Source organism: Pelophylax lessonae, assembly GCF_965119305.1.
Source record: "Pelophylax lessonae genome assembly, chromosome: 5".
In the NCBI taxonomy this organism is placed as follows: domain Eukaryota; kingdom Metazoa; phylum Chordata; class Amphibia; order Anura; family Ranidae; genus Pelophylax; species Pelophylax lessonae.
In genome coordinates, this window is record NC_138772.1 from 99,124,953 (window position 1) to 99,143,352 (window position 18,400).

At 43.2% G+C, this 18,400-nt stretch overlaps 1 protein-coding gene across 5 annotated transcripts in view; it reads right to left on the reverse strand.

Annotated features, from left to right (window-relative positions):
* Nucleotides 1–18,400, reverse strand: part of ZMYND11 (zinc finger MYND-type containing 11) — a 191,648-nt gene that overhangs the window by 24,180 nt on the left and 149,068 nt on the right. For 4 of the 5 annotated variants that reach the window (XM_082259455.1, XM_082259454.1, XM_082259453.1 and 1 more), the window contains 2 exons: nucleotides 14,356–14,474; nucleotides 8,091–8,298 (listed from right to left, as the gene is read on the reverse strand). In XM_082259455.1, coding sequence (XP_082115581.1) covers nucleotides 8,091–8,298; nucleotides 14,356–14,474 — 327 coding nt within the window. Of the gene's footprint in view, nucleotides 1–8,086; nucleotides 8,299–14,355; nucleotides 14,475–18,400 lie in introns of all 5 variants that reach the window. The other variant, XM_082259456.1, reaches the window with a different exon arrangement.

Consider the following 18,400-nt stretch of genomic DNA (forward strand, 5'->3'; position numbering starts at 1 on the left):
GGGATTATTTACACAGCCCTGGTGTTTGATGAAATTTCTTTAAACTATAAAGAAAAGCTTTTATAAGTTTTCCTCTCTCAGGTCTGAATCAATATCTGAGGAAGAAAGGAAAGAAAAAACCTCTTGAAAGCTGGTCTTTAAGTGTTCGGTTAGTTCAATAAAAAGGTATCATTGCATACCGCATTACTCTCGTATTTTGGAATTGTATTTATATATAAACCTTTTTAGTTTTTTTTCAGTGGTATGATTTAGTGGTGGAAAGGATTAGTGCCCCCCAGTTTTGACTGTGGTATCTTATGTGCCTCCCCCCCCCCCCATTTATGACTCCTAATGTCGCCACTGGTGTACATACATCACCAGAAATGTATCCAAATGTAATTGCCTAGACTAGATAAAAATATAGACACCGGCTTTTTGGGGCTGCCAAATGAAAATGATGCAGAGACAGTCACACCAGACTTTGAAATCATTTTTTTTTTCTAAATGTATGCTGATAACATTTCAACTGGAAAAAAAACCCCCCAAAAAAAAAAAAAACCCACGGAGTCCCTCTTGCTGCCTATACAACATATATTGAAATATCTTTAAACTTTTCCACAGAAGTTTGGACCTCGAGCCTTCAATACTCACTGGTCTGAAACAACAGGGTTTCACATTATTAATTTAAGAAATTAAGCGATGACCTTAACCAAATGAATATATTCAAGATGAATGTTTTTCAACGGCAACTCCAGGTAACAAAATCAGCAAACTGCTAATGCAATCTAGAAAAGCATACAACTGGCAATACATTCAATATCCCAGCGGGGGGGGGGGGGGGGGGGGTGTCCTCCAATCACCTAATTTGTGTTAATGGGAGAATAAACTTTTTTTTTTGTTCAGTCACTGATTAGTGTATTCTGACAGTGGTGGGTGGCTGTTGTCAGAGGACAATATCCCGGGATAAGGGAGAATCCTCCATCCACACAGATAAGGTGGAATCCGTTTTTTTTTTTTTCTTCAGCCTGCTGGCTCAACATTAAAAAAAAAAAAAAAAAAAACGTGTATGGCCAGCTCTCTAGACAAGCTCTTTTGCAAATGCTATTTGACCGAAGGACATCCTAAGAGTCTAGTGGCATGGTGACAACTAGGGTGACCATGGTGGCAAGCCAACAGATAAGGCATGCAGTGATGATTTAACGACAGTTAAGGGCCAGGCACAATATAGCTTTGAAGGTGTTAACAGGGTCAGCCCTTCTTCACAACCAAATCATAAAAACAAACATTGCACTCAGTTCAGACTTGCTTATATATCTAATAAACAAATACTAGGAAAGGCACAATATAACAGAAGGATAAAAAAGTTTTTATGTGCGAGTACCATATATACCATCCTCAATCTTTACTTCATATTATGCCACAGTAATGTTTTAGTTTCTTTTACAATAAATTAATGGAACAAGAAAAGGCCTTAAAATGTTTGTATTTACCATAAAATCCTTTTCTTTGAGTACATGGAAGGACACAGGAAGTCTTTAACTTCAGATTAAACTGCCACCCACATGATTGGACACTAGCAAGCGAAAAACCATAGGCCAGTCCAGGACAACCCCCCCTACTACCAGCATGCCTCTTCTATAGCAAGCAGTACCGAATGCATATTCATAAACACAGACGGTTTCAACCTGTATCCTTCAATGGACCTCAAGCAAAGCAAAGGACTTTACAGTGTGTACAAAACTCTTATTTTCTTTCTCCTTCAATGAGGAACAAAAAAACCTTTAACCTTCTGCACATCTAAAAGCAGTCTAACTGAGGGGTGGGCAACGAAGGTAACAAACAATAACAGACCCAAGAAAACAACAGAGAACAAAGTTCAAGAGCTGAGACTTCTTGAAGGACCTTATATCCAAAGCTGGCATCAGATGAGGCCTCAACATCCAGGTGGCAGCTTTGCAAAACTAAGAAAACAGTGGGCTGATGCCAAAAAGCCCAAACAGCACTAACAGACATAGTAGAGTGTGCCTTGCCAAGGAAGGGGGGAACCCAATCCTTGACATCAAAAGCTTGGATGATAGTCTGTCTGAGAAACTGGGAATTGGTGGAATGAGAAGCCAATGAACCCTAATGCCATCTGTTTGGATTTATAAAAAGGGAATCCGTCTTCTTGAAAGATGCAGTGTCTAAGAGAGAAACGTTCAAAGCCTGAAGCAAATCCAGACAATGGAGTCAAATTCCTTAGGGTAAATTGGAGGTGGACAGAGGGACAGAAGAATGATGACCTGTTGAAGAGAAAGGCAAAAACTAACATAAGAGAGAAGTCTTGGGCCTCAACCCCGCCTTGTCCCTATGCTACAAAAAAAAAAAAAAAAAAGCCATGGCAGGCAATGGCTGCCAGATCAGACACTCACCTTACACAGCTAACTGCTGCAAGGAATACCACCACCTTGTGGGTGAGAGTAGAGGGAGGAATGTCTCTAATAGGTTAAATTAGGGGTTTCTGAAGCACAGAGATTACCAGATTTGGATCCTGTGATGTCACTGGGACACTACGCGGGACACTTTTTGTACCAAGGTTTTAATCAAGGAGCGAAGAAATAATTAAAAAAAATAAATAATAAATAAATAAAAGATAGCTAAAGCAGAAAAACAGACATGATAGTGCTTAGAGCCTAATGTTGATCCAACCTGTCCAGTTTGTTGTTGAACCTGGAACCCGGGAGGTTTACATCAGGAAATCCTCACCTGTGACACAGATCCCAAACACATCCTCTGGGTCTAGGGACCACCCTCCTGGGTCCAGACATTGTCATCTGAGGAAGTCTGATTGCCAACTGTAAATGCAAGGGTTTTAAATGGCAGACAAGGCTGGAATGTGAAGTTCTGCCCAGGACAGAATTCACTCTACCTCTCGTCACAGTGAGACTTCTAGTACCAACCTGATGTCTGATGTATGCCACTGCCATGGCATTGTCTGATGGAATCCAGAGCAGATGACCCTCTATCAGGATGATCAAACACTGCAGAGACCGGCAAATTGCCCAAAGATGGGAAGGAAGGACTTCCCCGATATCTGATCAACAAATCCAGGGACAACCTGGTCCTAGGTGCCAATTGCACTGGTCTGCAATGGTGGACAGACATATCCCGAGACATCAGAATGTTGTTGCTAGGTCTGAAGTGAAATTGGCCAAAAGTAGCCCATCACCCAGGATTCTCATGCAAAAACAGAGAGTCAGATGACTGGAAGGTACAAACCTGGAACCAGAGAGTTTAAAGCATCTTCTGAGGGCGAAAAACTCTGGCCCGAGCTGCATCTGGGACTACAGGCAGATATTTCAAATGACAATTTGTTTCAAGCATTGATTTCTGATGGTTCAGGATCCATCAGGACCGCTACAAATGTTTGGACATTCAAGCCCACACTGTCCAACAGAGACTGAGTCGACTATTGCCTTAACAGGCCGTTGTCTAAGTATCACACAATGTGGATGCCACAAGAGCGTGGTGCCTAAGTGCTTGGCCGAATTTGAGCCCCAGACCTTGCAGTGGGACAGTGAACTGTGCTTGGGGGTTCTGGGTGTGGATGTTGCAGGATAGCTAGCTGCAACGAAAAGGATTCTTTCCTGCCAATGAGGGAGGAACCTTCCCAGTCTGTGTCTTAGGCTTTTTTCTACTGAGGAAGATGGGTGCTCTTACCATCGGTAGCATCCTTGATATTGTCATCAAGAGCTGGCCCAAAGGGAAGTTGTCCCTCAAAGGTTACACATGTGTATTGACAGAATACCCACGCAAGAGAGGAGACAAGAAACATCTAGCAGACCATTACAGCGGAAATGTAAAAGCTACAGCCATTTGCTCCGTGTGTTCCATAAGAAATCTACCTCAACAGTGGTAAGACCCTTTTTAAGGGTTTTTTGACCAGTCGGCGATCGTTTGACAAAGCAAAGTTACACCAAAAGAATGCACAGAATGTATACAGGGGTGAAGAGGAATTGGTGTCTAGGTAAATGTGCTAGCAACACTGGGTTGTCTCCACAGCAGAGCTAAAGAAACAATGTCTATCCACCTACCGTAGGACGCAAGCAAAAAAAAAAAAAAATCAGGCATGATGGTAGTAGCAGGGATTAACCTGGGCTGGCCAGCGGTTTTTTTTTTTGCCGGTGTCAAAACAATCTAAAGATGAAAGACTTTATGTGGGCCTCAATACACAAGAAAACAAGTGTTATTCAGGTCTCCCTACTTGGCCCCTTGCACTTTAAAGTGTATTTCCACTTTTGCAACCAAATTGGGATACTTGTTACATGTTCCCATTCAAATAGCATTGAAATTTGCAGCTTACCTTTTTTTTATGCTCTTCTCTGGAGACTCCGGGACTGAGAAATCCTACTTTGTGCTCCCTGGGGACCTGTGTTTGCCATAATTGACCCTAGTCTGTACTCTAGCTGATTTCAAAACTAGATGAGCAGGACTGTCTGACCTAAAAAAGGGTTAAAGATTTCCAGGCCTGGCTGGCTCACTGTATGTTAATACACTTTTAAAAAAAGTCTGTCACTTTTGTCTCCTACTTGCACATTGGCTATTAGCCCTAGTTCACACCGGTGGGGCTCTGAAATCGCGCTACTGCAGTGCGATATCAAAGCCGCACATCAGAGCGATTTGCACTGCCGATTTCATTGCAGCTTGCAACTTCATTTAACAGAAGTCTATGCAAGTCTCAATGAAATCAGTAAAAAGTAGAACAGGAACCTTTCCCTTAATTGCTGTGACAAGAGTCGCGGCAATATGAACGGTTCCATTGCCGGCAGCAATGGAACTGTTCAAATCATCGCCACCTATGTCGCAGTGACTTCGAAAAAGGTTCTTGCACTACTTGTTTCGGAATTCATTGGGACGTACATAGCCTCCTGTTAAATTAAGTCACAAGTCGCAATAAAATTGAAGGTGCAAATTGCACTGATCTGCAGCTTTGAAATCGCACGATTTTAAAATCTGCACTGGTGTGAACCAGGGCTTAATCAGAGAAGTGGCCTATAGTGTCCTATGTATATAACCTGCTCCAAAAAGCAAGCTAAAAAGGTAAGAAATATAAAATATTTTTAGTTATGCTGTGCAAAAAGGAACACATAAACATAGTGGGGATTTCTCAAATATGACTGCAAAAGCAGAAATACACTTCAATACGAGTGATGCTGCACTTAAGTGTAGCATATTCAGATAATTACCGGTGTTTATTTTTTGTGCATTTTAGTAGAAATGTGCTATACTGGAGCTGTTTTTGGGCAGGATCACACCTTTTTTTTTAAAGCGCCTGAAACGTGTGTTTAACATGCGTTTTCTCAGGTGCTCCCATTGAATTCTATGGAGCCAAAATCACCCAAATCTGCCTGAAAAGCAGCTGCACTTTTTAGAGCAAAAGTCACCTAAGTGATCAAGGACGCTACTTATAACAATGGGGTTTTATTGCTGACCATTTTGAATCTTTGAGTTACAAAAAACCCAGGTGTGAATGGGGTCTTCGTGTCAAAGCTCCATGGTCCTATCAGATAGAAATTGCCAGGGTAAACCAAGTTGTTTACAAAATTCTTACCATCTTTCGTTGGATGATGCTCCTGCTTAGATGAAGTTCATTCATCGAAAGTAGGGACAGCTCACTGACCGCCTGACACAGGGGAGTCGGTCATACACTGTTGCATTATTTCAGTTGGTGAACACACTACACTTTTTTTTCTTTTAATTTAAACCAGGTTTGCACCTATTTGCTTTCTTATCTCTTCCATGTCCCATAGGAACCCAGAGCAAGACTTGGAAATCTTAAAGCGGAGTTCCACCTAGAAGTGGAACTTCCGCTTTAAGTACTTATACCATGCCCCATTTGACATGTAATTTTGGGGGGGAGAAGCGGCTACCTATATTTGACAGGTACCCACTCCCACTTCTGCTCTTCCCCCTCCCTCCCTGCAATCTTCTGGGTCAGAGGTCCCAGAAAATTGCCCAGTTATTCAGGACTCGCGCATCACCCGGCCTTGGAGTTGCAAGCTATCACAGCCGGGTGTCGACACTAGTGATGCGGGCGCCGCAAAGAGGAGAGGGAGAGGATCGAGTCTTCGGGCGGCCGGATCACTGGATCCTAGGACAGGTAAGTTTGTGTTTATTAGAAGTCAGCAGCTACACTTTTTGTAGTTGCTGACTTTTAATAAACACAGAAATGGCTGGAACTTCGCTTTAAGTCTCATTTTGTATTCCTCTAGGACTAGGTAGAGAGGATAGGATGTTCAGTGGAGCAATTAAATCTCCCAGTATCCCTATGCATAGCTGCCTGCTTTGCATTGTGAAACCACAACGCATGACCGCAATTCAGCCAATAGAGGGACATTTATACAAACCTAGGCTCCAATCTTTGGACATTTGCAAGCTGGAGCAAAACATATATTTTTTTTAACAAACTGTGCATGAATAACATATTTTTTTTTTTTTTAACACACTGCTCATGAATTAATGGATGGTTGGCAACCCTAAGGACAGTACAGGCAGTAAGACTCAGTTGTGATCTACACGTCACATGGCTGCAATTGACTGGCAGCTGTGTTTCTAAGAGGCAAGGTTAGGAGTGGGTGGCAACAGCAGGCAGGCTTGGGGACTGCAAAGGATGAGTCAGCTAGGGAGGGAAGATAAACCCTTATGATGCTGATCTGCAGTTATGATCAGAGAAGGGGAGAGGCAGTGACAAAGACACTGCACAACTGCAGACTCATAATTCAGGTTATCACTGGGGACAACTCAGAGAATACAAACCTCAGTGACATCATCCAGACCTGGAGGAGTAATAATCAAACCAAAAGGAGAGAGCACAGAGGAAGTGTGCGCTATGCCTATGTACAGTATACAATCGGTTAAAAATAACTTCATGCCAGATATTTGTTCATAATGGTGCATGCTGTCTAAGGAAAGTGCAGATGTAAAGCCCGTTTCACACCGAAAGTTTTTTTTTTTTTTTTGGGGTTGAACAGAACAAAACGGACAGATCGCTGTAACACCACAAGTGATGTTGGTGCGACAATCTCCCCACTTTGTTATGGTATTCTGACAGGGGGACTCCCCTCCGCTGCACATCCTGAATGGTCCGGCAGTCTTCTGGGACCTGTGACATGTCCCAGAAGACTGCAGGGAGGTAGGGGGGGAGAGGAGAACCTGTCAAAAACTAGGCACTCACGCCCCCTGCATAAAAAAAAAATTAAAAAAATGAAATACCAAATTAATTTAATTAAAGCAGACCTTCCCCTTTTGGATGGGATTGCTTTTAACATTTGGTGCTAATGGTTAACATAATAAAGAGAGAGGGTGAATCTCCCTAATGGGGACACAGACAGCAAAAAATAAAAGGACAAGTATTTTAATACCTCCCCCACTATCAAAAAAAAATGCTTTTAGTTATACTTAAAAAAAAAATGTAATATATTGCAGCTTACCAATCATTAGATGTGATGACTGTATTCGTTTTCTTTTTTAGATTTTTATTTCCTCCGTTTTAAGCTGGTGATCTGGCCAGTAACACTGTTCTTGTATTAGAGTGCCCCCATTATATATGAAGGAGCACAGGGGTACCTTTGGACAGCAACATTGATAAATCGGGGGGGGGGGGGGGGGAGTGTTAGATGCACTAGCAGATGTAGAATAGTTTGTTCTGTTGAAAAACAACAGACCTACTGGCCCCTATCCCCTGCAAGGAAAGAAAGCCTAAAACAAGAAAATGAATGCAGCCATCACATCTAAGATATGGTAAGCCGCATTATAATAAATGTATATTAGAATTGTAGGCTTTCAGTAGCCTCCAAAGCTCAGAAAAGAAACATGTAGTTTCCTTTCTTGGATATCCAGAAGAAACTGAGGTTCAAAACTGTAATGTGTATGCATCGTCTTTGCAGTCCTATTTGAAAATAAGAAGGTCACAGCTACCAAAGAAAGGAAGGATTTTAAAGAGGCTATGAGGTGCAGTGATGGAACCTCTACAGTTTTACCTGGAAAGCAGGGGAGTCGTCCAAGACAAATTAAACATTGTTGGTGCCAAAATATAATATTTTTACTGCTAATTGCATTTACTGATTACTTGCCTGTTCATTACTTGTGGATGAGATACTAGATTCTGCTTCTTCCTCCCCTTTGTCTTCTCCTTTGGATTTCCAGAATCGCCCTTCACGTAGGAAGCGCTGATGTAGTTCAAGCTCATCACAAGCTTTTTTCCAGCCCATGCTGCGCTTTACATGTAACTGATGAACATTGACTGTAATCTCCTGAATGTTCTCTGAAGGGATCCAGGCCCTGTATTCATGGGATTTTCACAAATATGACTACAGATTTGCAACACTGTCTCATTTCCCCTACCTAGACAAATACTGTTAATTCTAGTCCAAACAACCCAAGCTTTTCTACAATTTCTGATGGTATAGTTCTCAAGCCAAACAATAGATAAACTGCCAACCCAAGCTGCTAACATACTTCAGGGACAGAGGAGGTGACCTGTTTCGTAACCCAGCTTTGCTGACATCTTCCAGGCTATAATCCCCCCAAACGCTGACTGCGCCTGCACAGTGGAACAGACTTGTATGCCGCAGCAATCTCCCAAAACTGGAAAGGCTTGGGGGACAGCCCCATATACTTATACAAAAACACAGTAGGGAATGGGTTTCTACTATAGCTTAGCCCAGGGAGGATAAGGAGGGTGGGTTAGTATAAATATATATCTATATATACAGTGGGTATAGGAAAGAATCACCCCCCGTTAAAATAATGGGATTTTTGCCTTTCCGTAAAATCCATTTCTCTGATGTTCATTGACAGACAGCTCCTGATCTTCAAAACCACTGGGTTATACTGCCCCCTACAGGAGTAGGACACGAGGCAGAAAAAAAAAAGCTGGCTATGCCTATGAGCAGTCCCAGGGGGTATACTCCCTCTCTTTGCTATAGTTACTCAATTTTGTTACAAGTAGTGTCAGAAGAATTATAACTCCACAGAGGGGTGGGTGCTGTGTCTGTCAATGAACATCAGAGAAATGGGTTTTACTGTAAATCAAAAACCCCATTTTCTCTTTGGTTCATTGACGGACACAGCTCCTGATCTTCATAACCATTGGGACGTCATAAAGCAGTGTTAAACATGAGGGGTGGGAACAGCAAAAAAAAATCCCAAGGCTAAACAGTAGCCAGCTAAGCAACAGGAGCTCAACCAAAACTGGAGGCCATCTAAAAAAAACAAAACACCCTCAAAGAGGATCAGGTCCTCTAAACAGCAGCCTGCAAAACCTTGAGGTCAAAATAAGCATCCGCAGATGCCAACACATCCGCTTTATAAAACTTTGTGAAAGTGTGCATCGACGACTTGGTGGCCGCCTTGCAAACCTGCGTCACTGACGCCTGATGGAGGAAGGCCCAGGAGGCACTAAGCGCCCGAGTAGAGTGCGCCTTGACAGGAAAAGGAGGAATCTGACCCCTGATGAAATAGGCCTAAATAACCGCCTGTCTGATACATCTGAAAATGGTTGCAGAGGAAGCGAACAACCCTTTCCGAGGCCCACCTGTGAGCACAAATACAAATACACCCTAATTTCCCGGACCACATCCAAGGCATGCAAGGCAATTTCCTTCGGATGTTTAGGCCTGGGACACAGGGAAGACAACACAATGTCTTCATTCAAATGAAAATCAGAGACAATGTAAGCAAAGGAATCTCTCCAAGATTATCAAAGGGAGGCTTCTGGAGGACCGAAAAAGCACTAAATTGAGGTCCCAAGGCGGCAACAGAGACTACACTGGAGGAACCAAATGTCGGACACCCTGAAGTAAGGCCGCCAAAGCAGACACCTGGCCCTTGATGGTACTCAAGGTCAATTGCTGTTCAACCCCCTGTTGAAGGAAGGTCAAGATCCGAGCCACCGAGAAGTAACGAGGATGAACTCCAGAGACTCACACCACGCAATGTACGCCTTCTACGCCAGCGACTGTAAAGCAGGATGGAGGATTGGTCCTTGGGCAGCAGATCCTCCCTGAGAGGAAGCCTCCGAGGATCATCTGAGACCAGTCCAGAGCCACTAAGATGACCAGAATCCCTTCTGCCTCGATCCTGTGTAGAAGTCTTGGCAGAAGCTGGCATAAGCCAGACGATATTGACCCCATGGGGCAACCAGCGCATCTGTGGCGTCTGCTAGAGGATTCCGTGACCGAGCCACAAACCTCTGCACCTTTCTGTAGAGCCGAGACGCCAACAGATCCACCTCGGTGATGCCCCACTGGAACCACAACTGATGAAACACCTCCGGGTGAAGGGACCACTTCCCTTGGTCCAACTCCTGCCGAGTAACTCCTCATAGCGATAATGCCTAGAAAATCCCTTAGGGACTTTGGTCGTCCCCACTCTATAGCGAAAATTTTGTCAAAACAGGCGAGGAAAGGAAACACGTTTGCTGCTCTGGATGGCTTGTGAGTGCCAAAGGGAACCTGCGCCTCAGTCGCCGCTGTAGCTGCGTCTTCCATCTTCAAGGTCTCACGCACAGATACAATCAGTTCTTCCACCAGCACCTTTTTGTGCGTGGTTGCAGATGTGCAGGAATCATCCTCACTATCGGAGGATTCCAGGTGCGTGGTTGCAGACCCGGCAGGGTGACCCACGTCCACGGCGGCCGAATCAGATTCAGGATCTGATGAGACAGATGATGCAGGGGAAGGTGGGGGAAAATTTTGCTAGCCCCTCGCACGAAAGCCACCTCCACCCGGGAAACCAAAGACCCCAGGACCGCCGTCAGTGCATCGATGGATGGATGTGACCCACAGCCTCAGAGAGGGGATCAGGTGGGGAGATGTGCTCTAAAGACCCCATGAGTAACCAGGGGGACCCCACAAAAAATGTAAAAAACTGCAAAAGGAAAACCCCGTCTGCACTGGTAGCACCACCCGGTTGCCAGGCACAAGCATCAAGCGATCCTCAGAAGAGAGGGAGGGAACCCCACCAGACCCACCACCCAGCAGAAACAGGCACCTGCAGCCACTAGAATAATCTGCACTCCAACTCCGGCGATCAGGAAGTGAAAAGATCCAGAAGTCAGCACCAGGGGATGAGGAGGGGCTCCCACCGCCAAAATCACCAGCCGCAGAGCTCCACTGTCATGACTGTCGCTAATTTTAATGGCAAACCACCGCAAAATGGCCGCCGGACTACACAAACATGGCTGCCATACAAAGAAACACACAGGCTAATAGCAAGGCCTCTAGGGACCCAGGAGCCCCCACCAGGTTCCAACCCATCCTGCACAGCCGATCGTCTGATCACCAGCGGCACACTCCCCTGACCCCATAGCGCCCTGCCCCCACCTCGGGAGGTGGACCAGACCACCCACACAGCCCCAGCATATGTGGAGGGGAGTAGGATGGTGGACAGATGAAAGGGGGGGTGCCTGATGGGAACCCGGAGGTCCGACCATCCCAAGGAGGTGTCCTCGTCCACCCCAAAACCCTCCAGGGGGGAAGGGGGGGAGAGCTACTCACCATACCAGGAAGCTGGTGGGCACTGCTCTGGACAGAACCCCTCGCCATCGAAATGGGGGGCTGTCAGCCAGGAGGAATGCTGTGAACCGGGCCGAGACCCGGTCTTATGCGACCTTGCAAGGCGTTTAACTCACAGGCCAGTCCCTGTCCAGTGGGGCTATGTTGCGGTCGACCTAGCGCGGAGATGAGGTCTGCGCGCGCTCGCTGACCAGACGGGGGTGACCACTGGATCTAGATTATCCAGCCCGGGAGTTGATTGTAGATCTCACAGGAAAAACCAGGAGGAAAAAAAAGATCTAAAAAGAAAAATATTGCCAGGACCAGAGATCCCAGCAAGGAACTAGGTCCTTACTCCTTGACTAGGCAGAAAAAAAAAAAATTAGTACCTATAACAGAGAGAGGGAGTATACCCCCTGGGACTGCCCATAGGCATAGCCAGCTTCTTTTTCTGCCTAGTGTCCTACTCCTGTAGGGGGCAGTATAATCCAATGGTTATGAAGATCAGGAGCTGTGTCCATCAATGAACGAAAGCGAAAATCACATTTTGTTGCTTTGCAACCTAAAATTAAGACAGACACAGTTTTTGTTTTATCCAGCTGTATTTCCAAGTGCAACCTATAACATCCAAATGAAAGATATAACACCAGCATGTAAGAAAAAAATAAAAAATTCAAAAACAAAATCACCGAGTTGGAAAAAGAATCAACCCCCTTTGTCAGTATTTTGTTGAACCACCTTTTGCTTTAATTTACAGCCTTTGGTCTGTCGGGATATGTCTCTACTAACTTTGCACACCTAGACTTTGCAATATTTACCCATTCTTCTTCGCGGAACTGTTCAAGTTCAGTTAGATTTGATGGTGACCATTTGTGGACTGCAGTCTTCATGTCATTCCACAGATTTTCAATGGGGTTTAAGTCTGGGCTCTGACTAAGCCATGTAAGGACATTCACCTTATTTTCCTTCAACCACTGTGTGCTTTGGGTCATTGTCATGTTGGAACGTAAACCTTCTTCCCATTGACAATTTTCTGGCAGAGGACAACAAAATTTTCCTCAAGAATTTGATGGAATTTTGTCCCATCAATATTTCTTCTATTCTGACAAGTGCTCCAGCCCCTGCTGCAGAGAAACACTCCCTATACCAGGATATCACCACCTCCATGCTTTACAGTAGGAATGGTGTTATTTGGATGGGGAGCTGTATTCGATTTCAGCCAGACATATCGCCAAATAGTTCAAATTTGGTCTCATCTGACCACCTGAAACGCACCTTGAAGATTTTGAGGCCACATGGAAAAAGGTGTTATGATCAGATGAGACTAAAATTTAATTATTTGGCCTCAATAACACTATTCCTACAGTAAAGCATGGAGGTGGTAATGTTCTGTTATGGATGGGGCAAAATAGCTTCAAATTCTTGAGAAAAATCTACTGCTCTCTGCCAGAAAGTTGTCAGAGCCCAGACTTAAACCCCATTGAATATCTGTGGAATGACTTGAAGACTGCCGTCCACAAACAGTCACCATCAAATTTAACTGAGCTTAAGCAGTTCTGCAAGGAAGAGTGGGCAAATATTGCAAAGTATAGATGTGCAAAGTTAGTAGAGACATATCCCAACAGACTAAAGGTTGCAATTAAAGCAAAAGGTGGTCCAACAAAATACTGACATAAGGGGGGTGATCCTTTTTCCAACTCAGTGATTCTGCTTTTGAATCTTTTTTTTTTCCGACATGTTGGTGTTATATCTTTCGTTTGGATGTTATAAGTTGCACTAGTAAAATTAACAGGATAAAACAAACCTGTGTCTGCCTTCACTTCAGGCTGCAAAGCAACAAAATTGTATTATTTTAAATGGGGGGTAATTATTTCCTATCCCATAAGAAACTAAAATGTGATTTGCCTGATTACTCATGTTTTCTTTAAAAATTGTACATATTATCAATCCTCTAAGGGTATGCAAACCTTTCAGCACAACTGTACATATACACACACATAAAAAATGATGATTTACAATTTGCAGGAAATTACAGCTGCCTATATTTTTGCCTCTCCTGACTGTTTTTGACATAAAGTTATTTTCTATTTAAGGATTTATTTTTCATTATATACTTAAATGTAAGATACTTAGTTGGTATAACTTTATTGGGAAGCCATCACATAACTTTGATCAGTGACTGGACAAAACTCTGCAATTTTTCATTGCAAATGTGCAGCACAGTGGCTAAGTGGCTGGCACTTGATCCTAGCAGCACTAGGGTCGTCGGTTCAAATTTAAACCACAACACTACCTACATGGTCTTCCTGTGCCTGCATGGGTTTCCTCCAGGTACTCCTGTTTATGCCTACACTCCAAAGACATGCTGGTAGGTAAATTGTATTAAGGTAACTTAGGTTAGGGACCTTAGATTGTAAGTTCCTTGAGGGCAGGGACTGATATGAATGTACAATATATATGTAAGTGCTGCGTAAATTGATGATGCTTTATAAGTATGGTATTAAATAAAATGTGTGCCCCTTCCTCAGACAGTAAAAAACCTCTATATACTTCTACTAATTCAAAATAGACACATAAGGCCCATTCCTTTTCTATAATCAGCTTCTAATCCTTTAGCAAACATTTATTATCCTTAATGGTCCAGTCCAACTCTTTCCCTTATTCCTCTACAGTTCATGGACCAAAAGTTTTTTACCAAAACGCCAATGGGCATGCCTGTTCTATTACTGTTTATGTATCATCAATTAAACACAGCCCTTTGATACCGGCTAAGCTGTGTATATACCGGATCATCTGCCTCAACTTTGAACAATATGAGCAGTTTTTGTAATATTTCTGTTACCTCTGGTGATGATGGCCAAAGAATCGAACATCTACTTGATTGTCTTCTTTTTGCATGACTTTGGCAGGCCAGAAGCCAAAACCTTTCATCTTAGCCCAAACAAGCTCATGGTTAGGGATCTGCAAGATAAAAAAAGCTGTATATAAGATAAGGAACAGCAGATTGATTAGAACGTATTTGTCTTTACAGTTTTTTGTAGAGTCAAGGAAATTGCACTACTTCAACCCTCCAACCATTCTCCCCATTTGCTGGAATCATGTGCTTTATTCAGCCAAGTTTCAGCACATGGTCACCCCCTTAAACATGTTTCATCCGATTGGTTTAAAGTAGTTGTGATCAAACAATGTTGTAGACACAATCTAATACAGTTATAAATGTGCAGACGCCATAACTGATTTTGCCTAGTTTCAGATTTTATCTCTACCTTTTTACAAGGTTCAAATGTTTTGTCATGTTACCATGCACCTCTTCTTCCTAAAAGTGGGTGGTGAGGTTACAGGACACCGTGAAAACACACAGTGTGCCTGTATTCCATATTCTGTTCAGCCTAAGGCAAAATGCATGGGACGTGTTCAGGAGGCAAGCTGTGATTGGGAGAGGGTTGTGCCAGACACAGGCTGTGATTGGTCAGAGGACGTGGAGGCTGAACGAACTACCCAATACAGGCATGCTGTGTGTCATGCTGTCTTTAGGTCTCAATGGGCAGCCAAATGAATTAAAACTGACCATGAAAGCATATATCAGCTTCTTTGCTTTGTTTGGTCAGTTTAGAACAAAGAAGAAAGGTGACTGTCAGGATCAACTAGATACTTCAGATGGAAAAAGTACATAAAAAAGTGATAAACACTAGGGTTACAAAAATACACATATGTGAACACACACAAGAAAAAAAGTATTTCGGGTAAAACACACTTTAATCATATATAATATCCTCTATGATTAATTAAGCCCATTGTGTGAAACATGTTAAATAGGGGGTCCTGAGGGGTGATAATATGCGATAGAGCTTGTTGGCTGATGAAACTTTTGCCTGTGAGGACATCACAGGTGTGCAGATTTTTTCTTTGAATGCTCTCTTTTGTTTATTGACGGACACAGCTCCTGATCTTCTTAACCATTGGGACGTCCCAAAACAGTGTAAAACCTGAGGGGTGGGAACAGCGAAAAAAATTCCTAAGCCTAACTATAGCCAACCAGGTAAATAGGAGCTCAACCAAAACAACTGAAGCTCACCTGAAAAAAACAAACAATACAGCCTCAAAGAAGACCAGGTCCTCTAAACAGCAGCCTGCAAGACCAAGCGGCAAAAGGAACCATCTGCAGATGCCAACACATCAACTTTATAGAACTTTGTGAAAGTGGGCACCGACGACCAGGTGGCCGCCTTGCAAACCTGCGTCACTGACGCCTGATGACAGAAGGCCCAGGAGGCACTAAGCGCCCAAGTAGAGTGCGCCTTGACAGGGAAAGGGGGAACCTGACCCGACCCTTGATGGAATAGGTCTGAATCACTGTCTGTCTGATCCATCTGGAAATGGTCGCAGAGGAAGCAGAAAACCCTTTCCAAGACCCATCTGTAAAAACAAATTGTGAGTCTGAGAAAATATTTGTGGGTGTGATTCTTGTGCTATCACGGGAATAAACTTTATATAACATGTGTGCCCCTGATGTTGCAAGTACAAAACCTGGTACCTGAGCAGTTTAGATAAACACGGGGGGGGGGGGGGGGGGGTACTGCGCTTCAGGGGTGAATCAATTCAGATCAATATATCAAATATATAGTTGGTTATATATGATTTTCATTCATCAATAACATAAAATTAATTAAATATAGCATTCAATCATAAATAACATCACTCTTGTGAATCTTTAAATAGTGCTTAAAAAAAGTGCTTATGTGCAGTATATTTGTTCTATTATTCATTATTCCATAGCATCATTCTTAATAGGGTGCAAATCAATTAGAGTGTTTAAACTTATATCCGGTGCAGACAATTAAATCACATAAATATATTAGAACCAATCAAAATAAAGTGCTGCATGTGCACAAAAAAATAAACGTTGGGTTACTATTGTGCCAATAACCAATTTTTCATATAAGTGCAGATACATATATTGTGCAACCAATCGCCTGATATATTATAGTGCCAGCTTAATAGGTATATGGTATTCTAGACAATAAATAAGTAAATAAATTAAAGTGCTATAGTGTCCAATTATTGGTGACGATTTCCCAGTGTTTCCTTGTATATATTTAAACGTCCTTAATTATTCCATTCATTTCCTCCACCTTTGGGACAGTGAACAGGGGTGCTCTTCAGTGACCCCTGAAAGCCAGAGGCTGTACCACGCTATAGCAGGAGTGGAGAAAAAAAAAAAAAAAAACAATTCAGGTTTTTCATCACAGGCGTGTTTTTTAAATTATTGAGGTGAGCAGCTAGTACACCTAGAGTGTGGTCACTGAAGAGCACCCCTGTTCACTGTCCCAAAGGTGGAGGAAATTAATGGAATAATTAAGGATATTTAAATATATACAAGGAAACACTGGGAAATTGTCACCAATAATTGGACACTATAGCACTTTAATTAATTTATTTATTGTTTAGAATACCATATACCTATTAAAGCGGTAGTATACCGCTTTTTTCCACTTTTAACTACAGGTAAGCCTATAATAAGGCTTACCTGTAGGTACAATTAATATCTCCTAAACCGGCACGGTTTAGGAGATATTTGCACTGCATGCAGCCACTCACGCGAGCGGCGCATGCGCTCTGGAGGTCCGGCGGACCTTCAGCTTTCCTTGCCGGGAGCTTGGCGGAAAATGACTCCCACGCGCATGCGCGGGAGTGACGTCATCGCGGCTCCGGCCAATCACAGCGCCGGAGCCGCCGAACCCGGAAGTGACGCCGAGGGATCATGTCAGCTCCCACAGCGGTGTCCGGGGGTCCTTGCCAGGGCTTCGTTCTAAGGTAAGTAATTCATAATGAGCTAGTATGCGATGCATACTAGCTCATTATGCCTTTGTCTTGCAGGGTTTTTTTTTTTTTTTTTTTAGGTTTACAACCGCTTTAAGCTGGCACTGTAATATATTAGGCGATTGGTTGCACACTATATGTATCTGCACTCATATGAAAAATTGGTTATTGGCAGTAACCCACCGTTTATTTTTTTGTGCACATGCAGCACTTTATTTTGATTGGTTCTAATATATTTATGTGATTTAATTGTCTGCATCGGATATAAGTTTAAACACTCCAATTGATTTGCACCCTAATAAGAATGATGCTATGGAATAATGAATATTAGAACAAATATAATGCACATAAGCACATTTTTTGAAGCACTATTTAAAGATTCACAAGAGTGATGTTATGAATGATTGAATGCAATATTTAATTCATTTTAGGGTATTGATGAATGAAAATCATATATAATCAACTATATATTTGATATATTGATCTGAATTGATTCACCCCTGAAGCGCAGTCCCCCCCCCCTGTGTTTAAACAGTGAGTCCGATTTCCTAAAAGACTCCGTAACTGCCAGGTACACCCTAATCTCCCAGACCACATCCAAGGCATGCAAAGCAATTTCCTTTGGATGTTTTGGCCTGGGACGCAGGGAAGGCAACACGTCTTCGTTCAAATGAAAATCAGAGACAACCTGAGAAAGGAACAACGGACAGGGGCACGCCGCCAATTCCGACACCCTGCGCACAGAGGTGAAAGCCACCAAAAAGGCCACCTTCTGGGACAACATAAGCAGGGGACTCTCCCGAAGATTCTCAAAAGGAGGCTTATGGAGGACTGAGAGCACCAAATTGAGGTCCCAAGGCGGCAACAGACACCACACTGGAGGGGTCAAGTGCCTAACTCCCTGAAGAAAAGTATGCACCAAGGAGTATGTGGCCAGGGGTCGTTGAAAGACAACCGCTAAGGCTGACACCTGACCCGATAGTACTCAAGGCCAGTTTCAGCTTAACCCACAGTTGAAGGAAGGTCAAGATCCGAGCCACCGAAAAAAAACACGATCTTCCTAGAAG